The 20,585-nt window shown below is 46.1% G+C and overlaps 1 protein-coding gene across 18 annotated transcripts in view; it reads left to right on the top strand.

Moving 5' to 3' along the window:
• Positions 1–20,585, top strand: part of SVIL (supervillin) — a 235,557-nt gene that overhangs the window by 161,494 nt on the left and 53,478 nt on the right. For 12 of the 18 annotated variants that reach the window (XM_027122059.1, XM_027122050.1, XM_027122052.1 and 9 more), the window contains 9 exons: positions 3,758–3,781; positions 4,932–5,012; positions 8,759–8,929; positions 9,617–9,651; positions 10,233–10,294; positions 10,551–10,690; positions 13,949–14,192; positions 14,811–15,387; positions 16,212–16,437. In XM_027122059.1, the coding sequence (XP_026977860.1) occupies positions 3,758–3,781; positions 4,932–5,012; positions 8,759–8,929; positions 9,617–9,651; positions 10,233–10,294; positions 10,551–10,690; positions 13,949–14,192; positions 14,811–15,387; positions 16,212–16,437 (1,560 nt within the window). Of the gene's footprint in view, positions 1–3,757; positions 3,782–4,931; positions 5,013–7,525; positions 8,399–8,758; positions 8,930–9,616; positions 9,652–10,232; positions 10,295–10,550; positions 10,691–12,293; positions 12,390–12,705; positions 12,709–13,948; positions 14,193–14,810; positions 15,388–16,211; positions 16,438–20,585 lie in introns of all 18 variants that reach the window. The other 6 variants (XM_027122065.1, XM_027122067.1, XM_027122068.1 and 3 more) reach the window with 5 other exon arrangements.

Raw genomic sequence — 20,585 nt, 5'->3', positions numbered from 1 at the left:
TCTCACTGTTGTGGCCTCTCCCGTTGCGGAGCACAGGCTCCGGACGCGGAGGCTCAGCGGCCATGGCTCACGGGCCCAGCCGCTCCGCGGCATGTGGGATCCTCCCGGACCGGGGCACGAACCCACGTCCCCTGCATCGGCAGGCGGACTCTCAACCACTGCGCCACCAGGGAAGCCCCAACAGTGATATATTTTTAAATTGAGGTATAATTTATATCAAACTGCGTGTGGTATTTTAAGGACACAGGCTGGTGAATTGGGGAAATGTGTAAGCATTACCCCTGTCTAGAGAGAAAAAGTTTCGTCACCGCTGTGCCTCTCTCCACCTACATCGATTCTTGACTTTGTAAGGACCTCACTTAGCTCTCATACAGAGGCTGGTAGTGTCATATATTCAATCATTATGTTTGTATGACACTAATCCTTCCCACTGTTAACTTGTTAACCGAGCGTAATTATTAAAAAAGAGTTAAGCATAATGTTAAGAGACACAAAATAACAACATCCAGGCAAGATTTAAAAAACAGAGAAAAGAACCCGTGGCTTCATTGCCACTCTCCAGATGTGATCTCTTTTTTTTTTTCACATTTTAAAACACTCACCTGCTATTATTATGTCTTCAAAACAATGCCCCCAGGCTCCAGAAATAAATTTTGTCCCTTGATAAAAAGATGTATCTTTTCATCTGAGCCTGGGCCTCCCCCAGCTCCATGGTGGAAAACTTGGTCCCAAACTTCCATCATGTTCCGTAGGTTTGGGAGCCTGTGGGTTAGCGAGATCAGTGCTGCACTTCAATTCACCATTTTGGGGAGCCAGGGCATACCTTTAATCAAAAGGAAGAGACTGACACAGACATGGAGAACAGACTGCTGGCTGCCGAGGGGGAGGGGGTTGGGGGAGGGATGGAGTGGGAGGTTGGGGTGAGCAGATGCAAACTAGTGCCTATAGGATGGATAAACAGCAAGGTCCTACTGTAGAGCACTGGGGACTATGTTCGGTATCCTGTGATAAACCATCATGGAAAAGAATTTTAAAAGAATGTGTATATATATATATATATATATATATATATATATGTATAACTGACTTTGCTGTACAGGAGAACTTAACACAACATTATAAATCGACTGTACTTCAAGGAATAGATAATAATTAAAATTTTAAAAAGTAATGATTAAAATAAAAGAAGCGATTGGGGCTGCTATTTGATATAAAGTGGTTAGGAAAGTCTCTCTGATAAGATAGCAGTGCAGCAGAGACCTACATAAAGAGAGGCAGCGAGCCATGTAGCTCTGGAGGTGGACGGTTCCAGGGAGATACAGCCCCTGCAAAGGCCTGAGTGGACACCCTGTGTGGAGCGTTTGAGGCAACCCCCAGTCACCAGTGAGGCAGGAGCCTGGAGGGGGGTGGAGTGATGGGGTGACATTGGTGAGATGTGTCAGGTGAGGTGGGCAGATCAGTGGGGACCTATTGCCCATCGTGAGGGCTTTGGGTTTTGCTCTAGATGACGTGTGCAGCCATATAAGGGTTTCCAAGAAAAGAATGACCAATCTGCCTCCCATCTTAAGACGATTACTGTGGCTGCGGACCTGGTAGGGGGGCAAGCATGAGAACAGGTAGAATAATTAAGAGGTCACCTCAGCAATCTAGGTGAGAGAGGGCGGTGGCTTGAACTTGCGTGAACGCAGCAGAGGTCGTGAAAAGAGGTCATCTCTTGAAGGGAACCAATAGGATTTGCTGATGGCTGGGATGTGACGTAAGAGAGAAACAGAGGAGTTAAAGTTGAGTCTCCGTTTTCTGGCCGGGGCAGCTCAGAGCAGGGCGTTGCCAATTGCTGAAATAGGGAAGACACCAGCACAAGCTGAGTTTGGAGGGAAATCGAGAGTTCATGTTTGGACATGTAAACTTTAAGATGTCTGTTAGGTACCCAAATGGCAATGAACCCAAGAGCCTGAGTTCAAGGGAGGGAGCGGATGGGGAGAAACCACTGGCAGACGGTCCGCAGGGGAGTGGAAGCTGGTGAGATCGTCACGGCCTTGATTACTGAGGAGGAAAGGAGACAGAGCCGTGGAGCCCCCTGAGCTTTAGAGGGGCAGGCGGGGAGGCAGAGTCGACAAGGACGGTGAGGAGTGAAGGAGGGGCAGGTGAAGGGGGCGACCGCCGGCTGCAGTGGGTGAGTCAGAGAAGGGCGGAGAAGCGGCCACGCTCTGTGACATGGAGCAGACCAAGTGCCCAGGACAGCCTCGTGGACAGTGAACGTTTCATTAAATTTAGGTCTCTCCCCACCTGCCCCACCTTCTTTCTGGATTTGATGGCAGAAAACCTCACCTTAGTAAGTGCCTTGGCCGACCTCAAGGGTCCTGAAAGCCTTACTTGGAGAAATGCTCTTCCAAATCCCTCCTGCTTTGAATTGACTTAGGGCGAGCTCAGGCTGGACCCACTCTCCTTACATGTGGGAGGTGACTCACCAGGAACTCACAGACGTGCAGTGCTGTGTCGTCTTGGAGAGGAAAGGCAAGGAGGAGACCAGCGTTGTGAAGGGCTCACTGCGGTCTCCACGTGATGCCTTCACATTCGTTTACGTCTTGTCACATACATTTGTATTTATCGTATGTGAAGCGTCAGGCTTTGAGCATCCACCACGATGGTAGTGGTTATTTGGCTTTTTGGCTAGTCCCACATCTAAGTTGTGACGGATAAATGGATCCCAGCAGATCCGCCAGGTCTGGGTATGATTTCATTTTACAAATGCTGACCTCAACATATTCTTAAACAACCCCCTGATAAGTTTGTTTGCTTTTGTTTGTCTTTGTTATTATCTTTAGTTTTTTCTTCTAGTTTTATTGAGATACAGTTGACGTACAGCACTGTGTGAGTTTCAGGTGTGCAGCATCATGATTTGACGTATACACATCATGAAACGATGACCAGAGTGAGTTGAGTGTACCTCATCATCTCATATAGATACAAAGTCAAAGAAATAGAAAAAGAGTATTTTTCCTTGTGATGAGAACTCTTAGGATTCACTCTTAACAACTTTCATATATAAAGTACAGCAGTGTTCATTATATTTACCACGTTGTACATTACATCCTGAGAACTTATTGGTCTCATAAGTGGCCTGATAATTTTTTAGGGCAATACTGACCAAGGTTTATGCTGATTAATGAAGGTTATATTCAGAAAGTTGTATAGCATATGTCACAGTTTGCAAAGCATTCTATCGTACAGAAAGCATTTGAGCCTTAAAATGACTCTGGGATGTAGGCGTATGAGTTACTAACTGCTGATTTTCCAAAGCAGGCATCCATCGCTCTCTCTTCTTCCTCTGTGTCCTGAGCCACATCAGTTGCCTCCTTTCCGGGCCACAGAGGATATGCCAGACTATTCCTATGTTTAAATAAATGTCGAGAAATTAGACCCTTTATTGTTGGAAATAAGATGGCTTCCCATACATCTGACTTTTTTTATTTACCCCGGGCTAAATGGCTATAATACTGGAGACGGGGAGGGGTGGAGGGGTCATTGCTTTGGGTGTAGCAAGACTGGGGAACACCTAGTTCCACACCTAGTTGTGACAGATTTCAGTGGTCGCAGCAAAATGCAGGGTAGTGATGATCGACAGGTTCTTGCCTGTGAGCTCAAACCAAAACCCAAATTAAAATGATTTTAGAAAATTAAGAGAATTTTATTTTAATTATTATTCTATTCTGTTCTATTCTTTTGGAAATTACTTTGATCTGAAATGTGTTTCCAGCCTGGTCTTGAAGGACTCTTACAGGTAGGTTGGCAAGGTTTTGAGCTGGTAAACATTTTGACTAGCCTGTAGAATTTCCATGCTTTCGTTGTATATTGTGAGAGGGTACAGGTCGGTGGTTTGAGTATTCCTCCTGTGTCTTGCTCTACATAATGACCACAAGGTTTTCCTTGCCTATGATTTTTTGGTAAGATATCTTCAGCCTGGCGTTATTACTTTGTCACATTCGGGCTTGCATTATATTCGATTGTGCATTGAGGAGTGAATGTATAAATCCTATTTTATCCTGCCTAGCACGGTGTAAGTTTTTTAATGGCTGGCATGGTACTGATTCACCTTTGCTACTTCTCAGAGCCCAGCTCAGTGCTTTGTACATAGTTGGAACTCAGTAAACATTTATCAGATGGACTTGCATTAGTATTTGGTAACTGTTATGTTGGCTGCATTGTTCGATGACAAATATAAAAGGAAAATATAGAATAGCAATTAAAGATATGAACTTATTGAATTTATTTATTACCTTTATTTGATATGTACTGTTTTGCATGGACACTAATTTTTTTTTTTTTTTTTTTTGCGGTACGCGGGCCTCTCACTGCTGTGGCCCCTCCCGTTGCGGAGCACAGGCTCCGGACGCGCAGGCTCAGCGGCCACGGCTCACGGGCCCAGCCGCTCCGCGGCATGTGGGATCTTCCCGGACCGGGGCACGAACCCGTGTCCCCTGCATCGGCAGGTGGACTCTCAACCACTGCGCCACCAGGGAAGCCCACGGACACTATTTTTATATTTCGCTATTTACCGGTGTACCTTAACACAATTATAGGTGATAAATTAATTGATACTTTTAATCCAGCTTCTTACGAGAGAATCGTCTGCTATTTGTGGGCAGAATGTGGCTCCTGATACTTCAAATGACCCAAAACACACTTGGTTTGGTGGCTTCAGATATATTTATCCGATCTCTTGATTTCAGTACTGAACCAAACGTCCTAGAGATTCCGTGAACTGAATAGAAACCCCATGGCAAGACGTGCTTAGACGTTTTCAAAAGCCAGAATTATTCTTTACTTAAGAAAAATCAGCCTTGAGAGCTTTAAATTATAATAATTAAGTCTGTGTATGTGTCGACATTTTCATAGACATTACCTGAAGTTTTGTTTTTTGTACACAATAGTACCGGGAAACCCAAACATGAGTGGTTTCTCCAGAAAGATTCCGAAGGGGACACACCTTCGCTTATCAACTGGCCTTCCAGGTATCTCCCGAGCTCTCGGCTTGCGTTTAGCGACTGCATCTCTGGTCCAGCTGGCTTATGTCCCGCACGTCACCAAAACTAACTCTCCTTTGCCCTCTTTTTGGTAGCAGGGCTTTTAAAAGTCATGTGTTCCCAAGGGGCTGCTGGAAATTACTTTCCAATCATTTGCTTTTCTCTTTCTCCTGCCCTAATCCCTGCTAATGTCAATAGTATTTCCCTTAGCTTCTCTTTTGGAAACTCTTTTGGCTACACCTCTGGCTTTTTCTCCTCTCTCACACTCACGTGCTGCCAGGAAGGGGCAGTAGTGACGTTGTAACCAGCATCTCTGGGCTGCTCCCCTGAACCAGGCTAACCAGCTAGTGTCCTATCTTGTCCGCAGCTGCCCCTGCCCCGCCCTGCCCATCCAGCCTCCTCCTTTCCGTGTTGCCTGTCCCTCAACCATGGGCACAGCTACATTTAGGGCATGTGGTTTTCAAAGCAGACAAGACCCCCTCTCGTTTCATTGTTAAGGCTGGGGGCAGGGAGAGGCAGCAGGACTTAGAATGAATAAGTCATTGGGAGGACAAAACACCCATATATTGAGTTTCTGACAGTCACTTTGTTCTTGGCCAAGGGCAACGTTCAGATTGTCTCTGATGAGGACACATAGTCCGCAGGAGAACTTGAACCACATTTCAGCCGCCTTTTGATTAGCAAAGATTATAAATATGAAAACATCCAGCACTGGCTAGTCTCTGGGAAGAGTAACAACCCAGAATGCTTTCTTTCCCCTCTGAATTGTTCATAGTAACTGCCTTTTAGGTGTCTTTGATTTTTTTTTTTAATGAAATATAGATAGATACCTTGCATCTTACGCTGAAAAACATGCAGGTATTTATATCAAATTTAGCAGGGTGCCTTTGTCATTTAAGGAAATAGTCCCTTCCAAAAAATAAATATCAGAAGCAATTATTTTTGCTGAGTAATCTTGAGTAAATAAAGGTTTTACGTTCCCCAAGAAATCGCTTTTCCCACTTCAAAAGCATTTCTTTATTTTTTAAAGATTATCCCCAGGAAGGAATCCATTCCTAAGCAGTCTGAATGGTTTCTTCTTCCTCACTATGTGGTATTTTAAAAAAGTAAAAACAAGCACTAGTTTGCACTATTGGACATTTACTCTTTGCTAAGCACTAAACCGCGAACTTTGCAGACATCACATTATTTCCATTTAAAAGGTGAAGCAGCTGGGGCAGGTAGGTTACCTGAGACCATACAGCTGGAACTGGCTGAGTCAGGCTTTGAAAATCTCCTGGGACCCACAGCCAGCGCTTTTGGCTACAGTCATAAGAAAAGGTTGGTAGCTTTTGAAATGGATTTCAGTTTTGCTCTCAGATATTTAAATAGCTCTAGAAACAACCAGAGCCCTCCCTTTTTAGATTAGTTTTTAACTGAGGGCCTAATGGCAATTCCAGAGGGGAGAAAATGTTCAGTGCATTAATTCTTTCAACAAATATCTTTTTTTCCTAACGTTCTTCTTAGCGCTCGAATTGCTAGACGTCATGGTGTCTTAACTGGTCACACGTTTTCTGAATGATTGAATGTAGTCTGCATGGCATGAAAAAGTTTGTGACTGTTGAGTGCTTGAAAAGAGGTAATCGTCTGATATATCTTGAGCTCAATAAAAAATAATAATAATCACGAATGCTCTGACATTTACAGGAGACAATGAAATTTTTTTTCAGTGGGAATCTACAGTTTTTATTAATCACATTCATACACAAAAATAGAAGGGGCTCACAGAAATATCACTTTCAATACATATCTCATAAATGCCTACAGTTTGTGCTTTAACTTACAAGAGGGAATAGGTGCTGGGCAAAGGGATTTAGCTAAGGTACCACAAAAAGCTTAGAACAAACGAGTGGAGAGCTAACTCCTGAAAGTAGGAATTAGTCTAATATCCACACCGCAGGTCTGCACACAACTGATCTTCAATAAATGCAAAACTACCACAAATAAAATTCTCTTAGACCTCAGACCAACAAGCACCAAGCTTTTCTGAATGTAAATATAGTTTTGAGCGGTAAGCAAGGTCGAGCAGGAGACAGTGAAATTACATACGGTCTGCAGGCTTGTAAACGCCTGGAAGCTGCCCCTGCCCCTTACACGGGGCCTGTCCGTGTGGAACACGTACCAACCCATAGCCCAGCCTCAGCGTGCCCTGGCGCCTACCCGTGGTGCCTATTAATGAATCGTTCTGTGGCTTCTGAGTACTCGTCTAGTCGGAAGGCATCCATTCTCTCCCAGGGTAGCATCTGACCCCTCCTAGCTTTACAGAAGGAAGGGTGAGTTTGGCATTTGGAAACTCAACCCAGACTCCTTCCTCTGGCAAACAGCAGTGGGTTTCTGACACGGATTCCACCCGCCCCCACCCCCAAGATGCTTTTCCGTTCTCTGGGCATCCCTGATCTGCACACACATGCTCTCTTCCCCTTAAGCAGTTACTGCACTTAAATCCTTTTTCTTTCTTAAAGAGTTAAAGTTAGAGAAAAACTGGTGAGAGAGGAGAGTGCTCGCAGCAGCCCTGAACTTGCCCCTGAGTCCTTAACTCAGAGGAGACACCAGCCAGTGCCAGGCCATTACCTGGCCTTTCGGTCAGAGAACTCAGCCTTCGATAGGGTCTCGGGCAAGGCAGCCAGCTCTGCACGACAGCCCATCCACGGCTACGTCCAGCCGGCAGATCCCAGTCACACCATCACGCTGGCAACCTCGGACACCCCAGAAAGCGCATCCGAGTACAGCTGGGTGGAGTCGGCCACCCAGACCGTCACAAAGCCTCCCCCCTCGAAGGTTCTAGAAGGTGAGAGAAGAGATACCCCGGTTCTCCATATTTGTGAATCAAAAGCAGAGGACGATGTGCTCTTCTCTGAAGCTCTGGAGAAAAGCAGGAAAACGCTTTTCACTTTGGAGGATCGTGGGCCTGGGAGAAGCCAGGAAGACCCCTCTGGAACCGAGGACTCGGGTAAGCCCGCTGCTAGCACAGTCACCTCGGAACCTCAGAAGGAACCTGAAAGCCTGGCCCGCCCGCCTCCAGCTCAGCAGCCCACGGAGAGGATGGGCCGAAGCGAAATGGTTGTGTATGTTCAGAGCGAGTCTGTGTCCCAAGGTCACAGGAAGGAGGCAGAGCCCACGAGGAAGCGCAAGGTCCTCACCCGCTCGCTGTCTGACTACATGGGCCCGCCTCAGCTGCAGGCCGCGAAGGCCACGGCCCCGGCTTCCAAGCGCGACCCGGAGCCGCAGACGTCCAAGGCTGAGTCGGAAGTGGGCCTGCTGGACACCAGGGTCTCCGTCGCCCAGCTCTGCAATGTGTTCCTGCAGTCAGCCCGGGCCAGCGAGAGACCCGAGCTGTAGGTGATGTCCACGCGTCCCCCCGATGTGTCACTTGCACGTCCTTGGCAGAGTTAATTCACTTCTCGACTTGTGTGGTGTCCTGCCTTGAGTCTTACTAGCTTAGCTCACAAGTGTGTGCAGGGCAGACCATCCAGGACATGGCTCCACGACTACCAGTCTGCTTTCGCCTACTAACGGGGAGCTCTAGCGTGTCGGGTCTCGCAGTGTTCCATCTCCCGACGTGCATGGTAGAGGCATGCAGTGGGATTTGGCGGTGTTCGTGCCTTGACTCACCGAGATGCATAAACCTGTGCTTTCTTCCCTCTCTCTGTCTCCCCGGCTCCCTTCTGTCTACCTTCTCCCCACGACTGTAAAAGCCATTCACGGGTCGAGGGGTCAAGCGAAGGTGCTGGCTTGCCTACCAGCGTGGAACGGGAGAGAGGGTCCCGGAAACCGAGACGCTATTTTTCTCCTGGTGAAAGTAGAAAGACTTCTGAGAGATTTAGAACTCAACCCATAACCTCAGCAGAACGAAAGGAATCAGATAGGTAGGCATGTGTCTGTCAAGTTCCCTGGTCTAGGAACTTAGAAGAAATCCTATGGGAATTTCTATCCCAGGGATGGTCCCGATACTGTTTCGATGGGATGTGATGACTCCGTAATTCTCCCATCTGAGCTATACGGGATATTTATTTGGCTCTTGTAAATGTATCTTTAAAGAATGTTGACCATGACGACACTATCACCACGTAGTTTTCAGTTGCGTTCAAATGGTAAGAAGTGAGAAACGTTATTCATTTAAGGGTATAAAATTTTTATGCCCTTGTTAAGTTAGAATCCAGATGGACCGTCCACCAGATGTTACGGTGAAAAGGGATTTTATATTCAGTTTATAAACGTCTACCTGCGTGTTATCTGTGAGTTTTTAATCTTATCGTATGCGAATGCAGAGAAATGAAAGGGTTCGTCCAAAGGGTGATGATCAGTCGTCTTTAATGAGTCGTACCTGGTCCTGGTTTGTCTGCACAAGGTGAAACACCTAGCCGGTCTGTGTGCACACGTAGCCCACGGTGTCCACAGCTGTCCACGCGTGTCCACAGCTAGAATTGCTACCAGGGGGATATTCTTTAAGAGACTTTAACTGCAGTTTTATTTTCACTTTTAGTTTATCCTTGGATCTTCCACTCCCACCAGCTAATTGTTAGTTATTATTTTTTTGCTAATGTCTTTCCCAGGTCAACTTCAAATTCAGAAATGCCAGCTGCAGAGGGCAAGTATCTGTCTTTTTCTTCTTTGTCATCTCACCCGGATTAGATTTAGATCATAAGATTTTTGCTTCTGGAAAGAATGAGATGATGGAACATACTGCGTTCTTTCTGGCAGGTTTTCTTCCTGTGAATACAATAAAGCCTAGTTGAGATTTTCACACGCACTTTCCCTTAGTGCCAAGAGAGAGAACGGAGCCGTGAACCATACTAAAACAACTGATTGGAATCGAAGAAGCAGACTTTTCTTGTTGCTTTCTTGTTACTATTTAACAATAAAGAAGAGAAGTTCCTTCCATAAAATCTCTTCTTAGTTCCATAATATCTATACTTAAGTCAAATATTGTAGTAGAAAATTATGGCCCAGACAGGAGCTCCGTTTGGTTAATTGCAGTGGGAACTAGTACCTTTTCAGAAGCAGAAGGATAGCCTCCCCCGCCAAGGGGAAAGTATTGCCTGTTGTCATTTTTAGTATATCTAAGAATTCTCACATTCAGAGGATTTCCAGGTCAGCCCTGGGAAACGTTTCACGGGCTTTCCCTACGTTTTCTAATGACATCCAGTTTTCACCTGTGACCTTTTACAGATGAAGAGAAGGTGGATGAGCGAGCCAGGCTGAGCGTTGCTGCGAAGAGGCTGCTCTTCAGGGTAAGATGTGCTGAAGGGCTGTCGGAGAAGCCGTCACCTCTGTGGGCGGCCCCGCGGCCAGCCTGCTGCCTGCGCCGGCCCTGGGCCCACCTGCGCGTCTCTCCTCCGGTGTGGCTGGCGTGTGCACTGCTGACGCCGATGCTGCCTCTCGGGGTGCCCCTCCTCTAGGTCCTGCAGGGGAACAGAGTCGCGACATTCTGCAGCCCCGACTCCCTTTCCCCCAACTTATCAGGATCCACACTGTTTCCAATCTCAGGAAATGGAAAAGTCATTTGACGAGAAGAACGTTCCGAAGCGCCGCTCCAGGAATGCAGCCGTAGAGCAGAGGCTGCGGCGTCTGCAGGACCGATCCCACACGCAGCCCGTCACCACCGAGGAGGTGGTCATTGCAGCCACGTAAGTGCCCTTGGGGCCTTCGGGCCTTGGCTGTAAGGTCTTCTTTTTAAAGAAAGATTTAAAGACTTTTAAAATGAGGAGGTCGGAAGACGGTTCAGTTAGAAGCCACGGAGAAGTAGGTGTTTAGGGATTTTCCTTGCTCTGGTGTCTCTGAACTTTGTAAAGGGATGTGTTACCTATTGTATCTCCTAGAAGAACATGAAGAGGAATTTTGTCTAATTTCTTTTTTGCCTGTGCATTTTTTTTATCTCTTTGCAATGGAAAATTTAAATCAGAAGAGTAGATGGGGTAATATCATGAGCCTTCATGTCCTCGTCACTCAGTCCCTACAGCCAACGACCCCCGGCCCCCCTTGCTCTACCTGTATTCTCACCCACATCCCACTTCCTGCTGCAGTATTTTCAGGCAAACCCCAGGTATCATTTCAGCCATAAATATTTCAGTCTGTATCTCAAAAAGATAAGGGTTCTCTTGATTTGTTTTTAAATAATCACGAATTTTTAAAGATTAATTGGAAGTTTGATAACTTTCCAAACCGTGGGAGGTAGGTTTTGAGCATTGTCCCAATGTGTTCAGAATGAATCTCCCAAAGTAATTCCTCCAGGGATTACTGCTTCCATTAAAGTGAAAACTTTGACCAGTTTTTTTAAGATTGTTTTCCCCCCAGACACACACACATATACACACCCTTCCTGAAAAAATGAAGTTCATCTCATCGAGGGCATCAGCAGCCCAACTGTGAACCTGCTGTTCACGTAGCTGCCCCAACTTCCTTCCCTTCTCTGTGTATTTGTGGACAAGTACATCTTGTATTCATTGGGAACTCTTAGCAAATCAGTTTTTTGTTTCTGTTTTTATTTTTTATTTATTTATTTATTTTTTTTGGCGGTACGCGGGCCTCTCACTGTTGCGGCCTCTCCCGTTGCGGAGCACAGGCTCCGGACGCGCAGGCTCAGCGGCCATGGCTCACGGGCCCAGCCGCTCCGCGGCATGTGGGATCTTCCCGGACCGGGGCACGAACCCGTGTCCCCTGCATTGGCAGGCGGACTCCCAACCACTGCGCCACCAGGGAAGCCCGGGTGTTTTTGTTTTTAATATTTGAGCGACTATTGTAAAATAAGAAGCAACTACCCCTGGGAGCAAAACAGTAAATATGAGCAAAAGTTACCCCCTTGTCAGACTTGCTGAATGTACTTTGATGTGCTTATAGGTTATACGAGGACCCTGACTCTTTAAAAATAGCTTAGAACAACATTGTAAAACACGGACACAACCTACTGCTTTGCTGGTGTTGGTTAATACTAGCTTTCTTTAAAGTTTTTTTTTTTTTTTAAAACCGGGAACTTATTCTAAATATTCTAAATCCTTTCCAAGCTCTGAAAACCTATTCTTATTCCACTGACTTTGGTCACCTCTGTCTCTTATTTCCGAAGTTTGTAATTGCTTTTCAAGTTCTTTTGTGATTTTCCCTAAGAAATGAGCAAAGGATTTTGTTCCAATATTTTTTGATTTAATGTTTCTGAATTGAAAACTACACCTTCCTTAATGCTTCTTTTCTTCTCTCTCCTTATGAATGTTCCATCTTTGGCAATTGGTTTTAAAGCGAACCTACCCCTGCTTCGTGCTCTGTGGCCACCCACCCTGTAATGACAAGACATCCTAGTCCCACTGTAGCTAAGAGCCCCGGGCAGCCTGCCAGGTACTGGACAGAAGTAGCTGCATGTCGCACTGAGAGCAGAGGTGCATCTTCAGGTCTTCAATGCCTGTCATTTGTCTGACAAACAAGGAGTTGTCCCAGGGAACGTGGGGCATTTTGCTTTGTCACCCTGGGGACTTCACGTCGGCCTGTATATGACAGCATTTCATCCACGGCCTTTCATTATGTCTTGGAACTCGGATCCCACTAACCCACTTATCCGTTTGTTTTGTTTGTTTTTCATAACGCTGGTCATCCCTAAAAAGTTTCATTCTTCATCTAAAACACTAGCACTTACTAAAGATTAACAGAAAAATAGGACGTTAACCTGAATGTTGAAAGTCTGATAATACCTAGTTTTTTTTAAACACTTCTAGACATAAATACACGTTGAAAAACAGTCCTACCTGTTTCTAATGGATAGAGAGACAATGCCGTTATATTTGGGGATTGGGACAGTAACAGTTTATTGTGTCTGAACTTAGATGTTTTACTGTTTTACTGTTATGTTTTCAATGGTGGTGTTTTAAAATGATGTCCTTAAGGCACGTAAATATCCCCTCTGTTTTATTATCATGGGCCAAATGCAAAGGCTAAAGCTAAAATGAAAAGAAGGAAAATGACAGTGCAGAAGTAGAGCTGGCCTCGTCCAGAAGCGGGGCTCTCTTTGGGGAAGCGGGTTGCCATCATTCCTAGTTCTTTGCTGGACCTCAGGAAAGATGCCAAGACTCAGGTCCCCTTACTCCCATCCTCACTGTGCCCTGGAAAACTGACACTGCTCTCGTCTGGGACAACTTGTAAGGCGCTGGTTAATCAGAGTCGGGGCAGAATATATTTTTCACTGGATTTAGAATTAGATTTTCCAGTGGCAGAATGGACATTGTCTTAGACCTTCAAAGATGAACTGACCCGGTAACTAGAAGCCTTCTCCTCTACCTGGAAGCGGGAGGGATTTATCAGCCCCGACATTGCCTTCACTTTGCAAGTTACCTGGAATTTCAGATTTAACTACCTTTCAGGAAACAGGTAGAAACCTATGAGAGAAAATACTAGACTAAAAAGAGGGAGAGAATCTTTACAATTAAGCTATTTGTGTTTAGCAAGTGAAACTCAAAACCCTGTGTTGTAGATAGCGCTGTTGATAGAATGACTGTGTTATTTCCTAATTATTTAAAATGTAAAGACCACCTGCTGAACCACACCTTTAGATAATGTCTAAATATGCAGTAGGTAATGTCTGCGGACTCCCTTTAGCCGTATTTGTTGTTGATACTAACAGTACAGCTCAGCTCTCCAAGATAAGGTATACCAAGGCGACTTTCATTCCTTAAATAGGCAATTCAATTTTTAGAAATAATTCAGAGCTGAAAGTCTGCTCTGTGTGATATTGACCATGTGAGGGTCTCCAGCCTACGCTGTCGTCTTGTTAATAGCTAACCAGCTGCCGGAAGAATAAGCCCTCTTTCCAATTGAAGTGACACCTTGAAGAAAGTTAACAGACACACTTGGCAGTGGGCTTCTGTTTGTCTCCCTGTGTGTGGTTGACTTTTGCCCCCTTTCAGACTGCAGGCATCTGCTCACCAGAAGGCGTTAGCCAGAGACCAGGCGAATGAGGGCAAAGATTCTGCTGAGCAAGGAGAACCTGACATCTCCACCCTGAGCTTAGCGGAGAAGTTGGCCTTGTTTAACAAACTGTCCCAGCCGGTCTCAAAAGCGATTTCAACGCGGAACAGATTAGACGTGAGACACAGGAGGATGAATGCTCGCTATCAAACCCAACCGGTCACGCTTGGAGAGGTGGAACAGGTGGGTGGCCTGTGACCCAGCTCCAATTCGCACGTATGTCCTTAAAAGATGGGAACACGGTGTCCCTCTGAGGTTAGCGGTATAGTTAGGGCGTCTACCTGTAAACTGTGTTACCTGTCGTTACTTGGTAATAACTTCATTCTTAAGGAGGACATAACCATGCCGAGGATGGATCTCTTCTCTTGTTCGCATCATGGCTGAAATCATCTGGAGTTGGGTCCCTTTCGGGGAGAAAAATAGGGCGCATGACCTGCTTTTCACCCAGATGATTTGATTAACGAGACGCATCTGTACAGCTACGTCTAGGATTGGTTTCTCACCCAGAGAAGCAGGAAAACTGCCCCAAGTGTAGTGTCTCCATCCGCGTCAATCCATACGGCAGTGTTTACATAGGCGGTGTTTTTATTTTTTAATGTTTATTTATTTATTAGGCTGCACCAGGTCTGAATTGCGGCATGCTGGATCTTTAGTTGCAGATCTAGTTCCCTGACCAGGGATCAACCCCCACCCCGGGCCCCCTGCATTGGGAGTGCGGAGTTCCTAACCACTGGACCGCCAGGGAGTTCCCTAGGTGGTGTTTTTAAATCAGCCTTTTCCTTTTGAACTGTGTCCTCCCAGGTGCAAAGTGGCAAGCTCAGCCCTTTCTGCCCCACTGTTAACACATCTGTGTCCACCCCGGCATCTACCGTCACCCCCATGTACGCAGGGAATCTTCGGGCAAAGCCACCGCTGGATGACAGCTCCGGTGCCGCTGAGCAGAAGTTTCCTTCTTCGCTAGAAAGTTCAGACTTTCCAGTTAGAAGCATCCTGAAATCCCAGGGCTGGCAGTCTTCGGTAGAGGCTGGTGGGAGCAAAGGAATGTCGAGAGAATTTGAAGAGACAGAAAGCAAGGGAGTCTTGACAGGTGGAGATGGTGGTGTTACAAAGTACGGGTCCTTGGAGGAAGCAGAGCCATCCTACCCCATGCTTAGCAGAGTCCGGGAAGGAAATGGCCACAAGGAGCCCATCTATGCTGTTCCGAGAAGGGGAAGCCTGGAGCTCGCCCATCCTCCCGCGGCTCAGTTCGGTGATGAACCGAAGGAATTTTCCACTGCACAAAGCACCGCACAGGGGAGCCCGGACTGGAAGGACAGGCAGCTCTTTGAAGAGAAGGTGGATGTGGAGAATGTCACGAAGAGGAAGTTTTCGCTGAAAGGTAACTTACCACTTACTGCTCCTTTCCTTTCTGCTTGGCGGGTCGCGTGTGTTTGGGATTGTTTTTAACTGAATTATGAAGGCAGTTGACAACTAAGTGTTAAGTGTTGATTGAAAGTCTAGTGTGACTCGCACCCTCCTCTTGGACCCGGCTTGTTTGGTGGACTCATCAACGTTTCTGCCATAAAAATACCTGAAGCGCTTTCCCACATCTTGATAAGGGTTTTTGATGACTTTTGTCACGTTAACTGACACGACAGCCTCGTGAACCCCTAGCTCTTTTGGCCCCTTTTAGAAATTGGTGCCCCCAAAGGTCCCGGGCTGGGTGAGCATATTGGGGATAGGGCTGGAACCCAGTCTCTGGGTTTCAGGTTCTCTTCCTAGATCCTTCTCGTGCAGACTGGCAAGCCGTGCTGCGTGGGACTGTAATTCTCTTTCTGCATTTCCATAAAATGATAGTGTGTCAGTTATAATAGTGGCTTTGCTTTGGGAGTCTGACCCATGTGAAATGTCAAAGTATTGTCTTGGAGGCGTAGAAACATTCTGCAGCGTGTAGTCCAAACCGACTTCCTGTGTGTCGCACGCAGGAAAAGACCAGTTGTCACAAAAGAAGTCTCTGGGTGGAGTCATCCGCGGGGAAGTTTGGTTTTCTCAGGGACTAGAGCATGCCCTAGATTTGCATAAATCCAAGTGGATTGGGTAGCCTGCCATGTGCCCACGGATTGAACTCCAAGTGCGGGTCATCCGGGGTCGGGGTCGGGGTGAAGGACTTGAAGAATGCTTGCGCAGGGGAGTAAGTGCTGACAGGGCTCCGTTGCTTCCCAGCGGCAGAGTTCCTGGATCTCACTGCTGAGCAGACAGGCGCAGCTGCTGGGAGACCAGTCGCTCAGACTGCAACCCCCGTGTCCTGGAAGCAGCAAGATCCCTCTGAACAGCCGCAGGAGAAGCGCTGTCGGAGTCCGTGTGCAATGTTTGCTGCTGAAGAGATCAAAGCACCAGCGACGGAGGGCATCCTCGACTCTCCCAGCAAAACCATGTCCATTAAAGAAAGGTAACGAGATTTAACGATTGAGAAGGAACTCTACTGGTGGGAGGGCGTCGTACAACTTACTTTTAGAAAAAGATCTGAGGAATGGGCAAAGAGAGAAACTTATGAATCCAGCTACCGGAGGGACTGTGCTCTCAGGGCATCTGAGAGGAAACCGCGTTTATCCCCATGCCTGGTTTCCTGATGCTGGGAGATGCCGCTTCAAGACTCAGACGAGGAGACAAACAGAAACAGGCTTTTGCCTGCTTCTTTTGTTGGTGCTTCTGTTTTCTTTTTTTATACTCGGTCCTCTGACCAGCCAGTGACGGGAGCAGAGATCGGGGCTCTTTCCCTTTCAGATACACGTGGCTTGAAATTGAACGTGTCCACTGCTTGTGACTGTTTGTCAGTGTAAATTATATGTGGAGGGAATGGATAAAAATGAACATTTAGGACAGAAATCCTGGGGATTAGAATCTGAGTTTTGTTTAGTTCACAGAAAGTAAAATGGATGACTCTTCTGCACTGCATTTAGACGTTTCCTATCAGGTAGTAGCTGTGAAAGACTACATTTGAGGATTAAATAACACTGAGCGCTCATTTCATTCAAAGAGTCACGGAGGGTTCAGAGGAGAGAAAGGGGACAGATACAAAGAATCGGAGTGAAATATTTGGGGTTGTATTTTCTGTGTTAGCCTTTAGCGGAGGATGTGAGTGACAGGAGGACTGGGTCCGGAATGTTCTCGTGAATTTCCCAATTTGATTGGCAGAAGTATGGTTCCGCCCACGCTGATCCCTTCTTAGCACCTCCACTGTTCAGGAGTTTTCTTGCTCTGAGCGGCACTGGCCAGACTGAGGAGGCGTGGGTGTTGGGGCCAAAGGAGTGGAGCGAAATACAGGGAGTGACACTTGGATCAGGGAAGCAGTTTGGCCCATTCTGGAATGAAGTCCTCGCCACAGAAACTGGCTCAAAGAGGGTTTGATCCCAGATACCTCACTTTTTTTTTTTAAATTGAAGTATAGTTGATTTACAATATTGTGTTAGTTTTAGGTGTACAGCAAAGTGATTCAGTTACATGTACATTTTTTTCAGATTCTTTTCCGTTATAGGTTATTATAAGAGGTACAGTATAGTTCCCTGTGCTGTACAGTAGGGTTTGTTTATCTTATATATAGTAGTGTGTATATGTTAATCCCCTACTTCTAATTTATCCCTCCCCCCCCACTTTTCCCCTTTGATAACCATAAGTTTGTTTTCTATGAGTCTGTTTTGTAAATAAGCTCATTGGATTATTTTTTAGGTTCCACGTATAAGCGATATCATATAATATTTGTCTTTCTTTGTCTGACCTACTTCACTTAGTATGATGATGTCTAGCCGCAACCATGTTGCTGCAAATGGCGTTATTTCATTCTTGTTCGTGGCTGAGTAATATTCCACTGTGTACATGTACCACATCTTCTTTATCCATTCATCTGTCGATGGACACTTAGGTTGTTTCCATGTCTTGGCTACTGTGAATACTGCTGCTGTGAACATAGGGGTGCATGTATCTTTTCGAATTATAGTTTTCTCTGGATATATGCCCAGGAGTGGGATTGCAGATCGTATGGTAGCTCTATTTTTAGTTTTTTGAGGAGCCTCCACGCTGTTCTCCATAGTGGCTGGAGCAATTTACATTCCCACCCACAGTGTAGGAGGGTTCCCTTTTCTTCTCCACACCCTCCAGAGACCCAACTATTGATAACTGGTTAGGTGAGAAGGACGAGGTACCATTTAAGGGAAATAATGGTAACTATCCACTTATACACAAGTTCTGATGCTTTACCCATCAGAAAACATCCTTGGGGTAAAATTCCAGTAGAAAATAATAATATACCCCTTCTCTCAAAGGCTTTTAAAGAGATTCCCCATCTTGGGGTACATTCTGTCTGTTAGACAAAAAAACTTCATCAGATGTCCTATCTGCTATGCAGTCATTCTTGGTTCACTTGCCTGTTTTTAGTGAATTTTAGTTTCTCTCTTTCTGAAAACAATTTTAATCCTGCTGTAAAATTGTAATTTTTAAAAAACGCGAGATGTGGTAAAGGTGCGTGTCCCTAACCCGGGCTTTGTAGGTGTCTGAGGAGATGAAGGGTGGCTGTAAGGTTGCTGTGAGCTGCCTGGAAGGGTGTTCAAAGCCGACCGCGTACACACGGACCTCCTGGCTGGTGGGAGGTAGCGCTTCTCACAGATCCAACGGGCTGCTGGTCCCATCCTGTCCAGAAGCGTGATCATGAGAATGCTTCTTAAATTTTCAGCTATTCAGTTTAATTGTCAAACTGTACATTTAACAAAGGAGGAGGGACACTTTATTTAGCATTTATGTTTGTAATAAATTATGCCAAAACAAAATATATTGCCAGAGATCTCCACCCCCACCCCCCTTATGTTGATGGTACTTTTGTTTGTGCTTTGCTAAAGCTATATATCTTTACGGGCCATATGCGATAGCTTTTCCCCAAGGGTGGGGGTCTCTATTACTCCCTTCTGTTAAAATAAAATAATGAAGCTTGACCATTAAAAATAAGAATGCTCTTCTTATATTCATTTGGGCTTTCCTTTTTTGAGATGACATAAAACAGAACTTTTAAACCTTATTCTAATTCCTCTGACCGCCTCATTTCGCGGAAGGAGAGGTTGAATTCCAGTGGCCTCTGGGGCCACGTGGCCAATAGGACCACCCCCAGGGGCTGGTCGTCAACTCTTCCCCTCAGTACACGTGACAAGGCTGCCGTGTGTTCAGGTCCGCGTTTCAGCAGCTGACGCGTGTGCTCACGGGGGGACATCGGTTAGAGGGCAGAACTTCTAACTGGACAGCAGTGCTCAGAAGAGCGCACCCTCCTCCTGTACTAATTTCCTCAACTCACGTGTTCTTCGCATCACTTGTTTCAAATTTCACTTTCACGTTTCAGACTCTTCAGAAGTAGTGACGGGACTTTGTCAATTTCCTTCATCGTTTCTTCTAAGCAGCTGCAGCCTGAGGATGTGGTTCTGCCTTCCTTGATCTTGTGCGTCTGTCTCTTTCCGGCTCAGGACTTGAGCATCTTAAGTCCTCCGTACCGAGGACCACCGAGGCTCCTAGGCTGCCCAAGGCATTTCCCCTGTGTGACCTTATTGAGGGCTGAAGACAGCCCTTCGAAGGAGGCAATACTATCCCCATTTCGTAGATATAAACTAAGACTTACGAAAGGGTAGCAACTGAGAAATTAGAGGAAATCCTCCATACCTTCCTATTTTAGAACATGTTTGACGGTCGGGGAAACATATCTAAAAGGTCCTTTTCTTTCATCTTTTCTGACATCTCGAGCGTCAAGTTTGGATCATAACTAACATCAAGTTAAGGATATGTTCTGCTTTTCCCATTGGATTAATAAAACCACTGTTTCATAACTGCCTACGTGGTTTGGGTTTAAATTGTCCCTTGTGCGACACGTCTTTGAAAACCATGGTAAATCGAATATATTTTGTGTTATTTAGGGATAAAACCTTTGACACCTCTTTAGAAGTTTATCAGGCTTTTAGAAATCTTTTTTCCACCGTTACTGAAACAACTGCTCTGTGTTTTCATTTTCGGGGGGAGAAGATGACTAAAAAAGGCAGAAGAGCCGTCCTTCCACCGGGAACTTGATGGAGCGTAAGGATGTATTGAACTCCCAGGAATGTTGAAGAGGCCGCCCATGCCTCTGGCTGAGCCTGCAGACTCCTGCCTTATAGGGCCTGGCTGGGGTCCCCCTGTGTTCCCTGCAAGCCCCACCTTCCACCCAGTCAGACTCGAGGTTCTTACCTTGCGGCCCGGAGATTTCAGCCACTGGAGGGCCCCGGATTTGTGTTGGCATTACGGACAGAGGTGTCCTTCCTTTGCTGCCTCCTTTTCTGAGCTTTGATTTGACCTCATATAAAAGACATATTAGTTCACTCCTCCAGCCTATAAACCAGCCAAGGCCAAGATCTGATCTAAGGACTAACCCGTGCTGTTCAGCCTTATCTGTGTGGTGTCCGCGATTCTCTGAAATGAGGGGGCATTTTTAAAGGAGGGAGGAGAAAAGAGTACTGCATCTTAGAGGCACTCGGTTTGCCGGCCCGTGCTCTGACCCAGCCCTGGCTGCCGTGAGCTTGCAAAACCTGTTGC

This window comes from Aethalodelphis obliquidens, unplaced genomic scaffold (assembly GCF_003676395.1).
Source record: "Aethalodelphis obliquidens isolate GAN/ISIS:26980383/991018 unplaced genomic scaffold, ASM367639v1 scaffold23, whole genome shotgun sequence".
In the NCBI taxonomy this organism is placed as follows: Eukaryota; Metazoa; Chordata; class Mammalia; order Artiodactyla; family Delphinidae; genus Aethalodelphis; species Aethalodelphis obliquidens.
The sequence above is the reverse complement of the archived record's forward strand: the minus strand, read 5'-3'. Positions and strand labels throughout refer to the sequence as shown.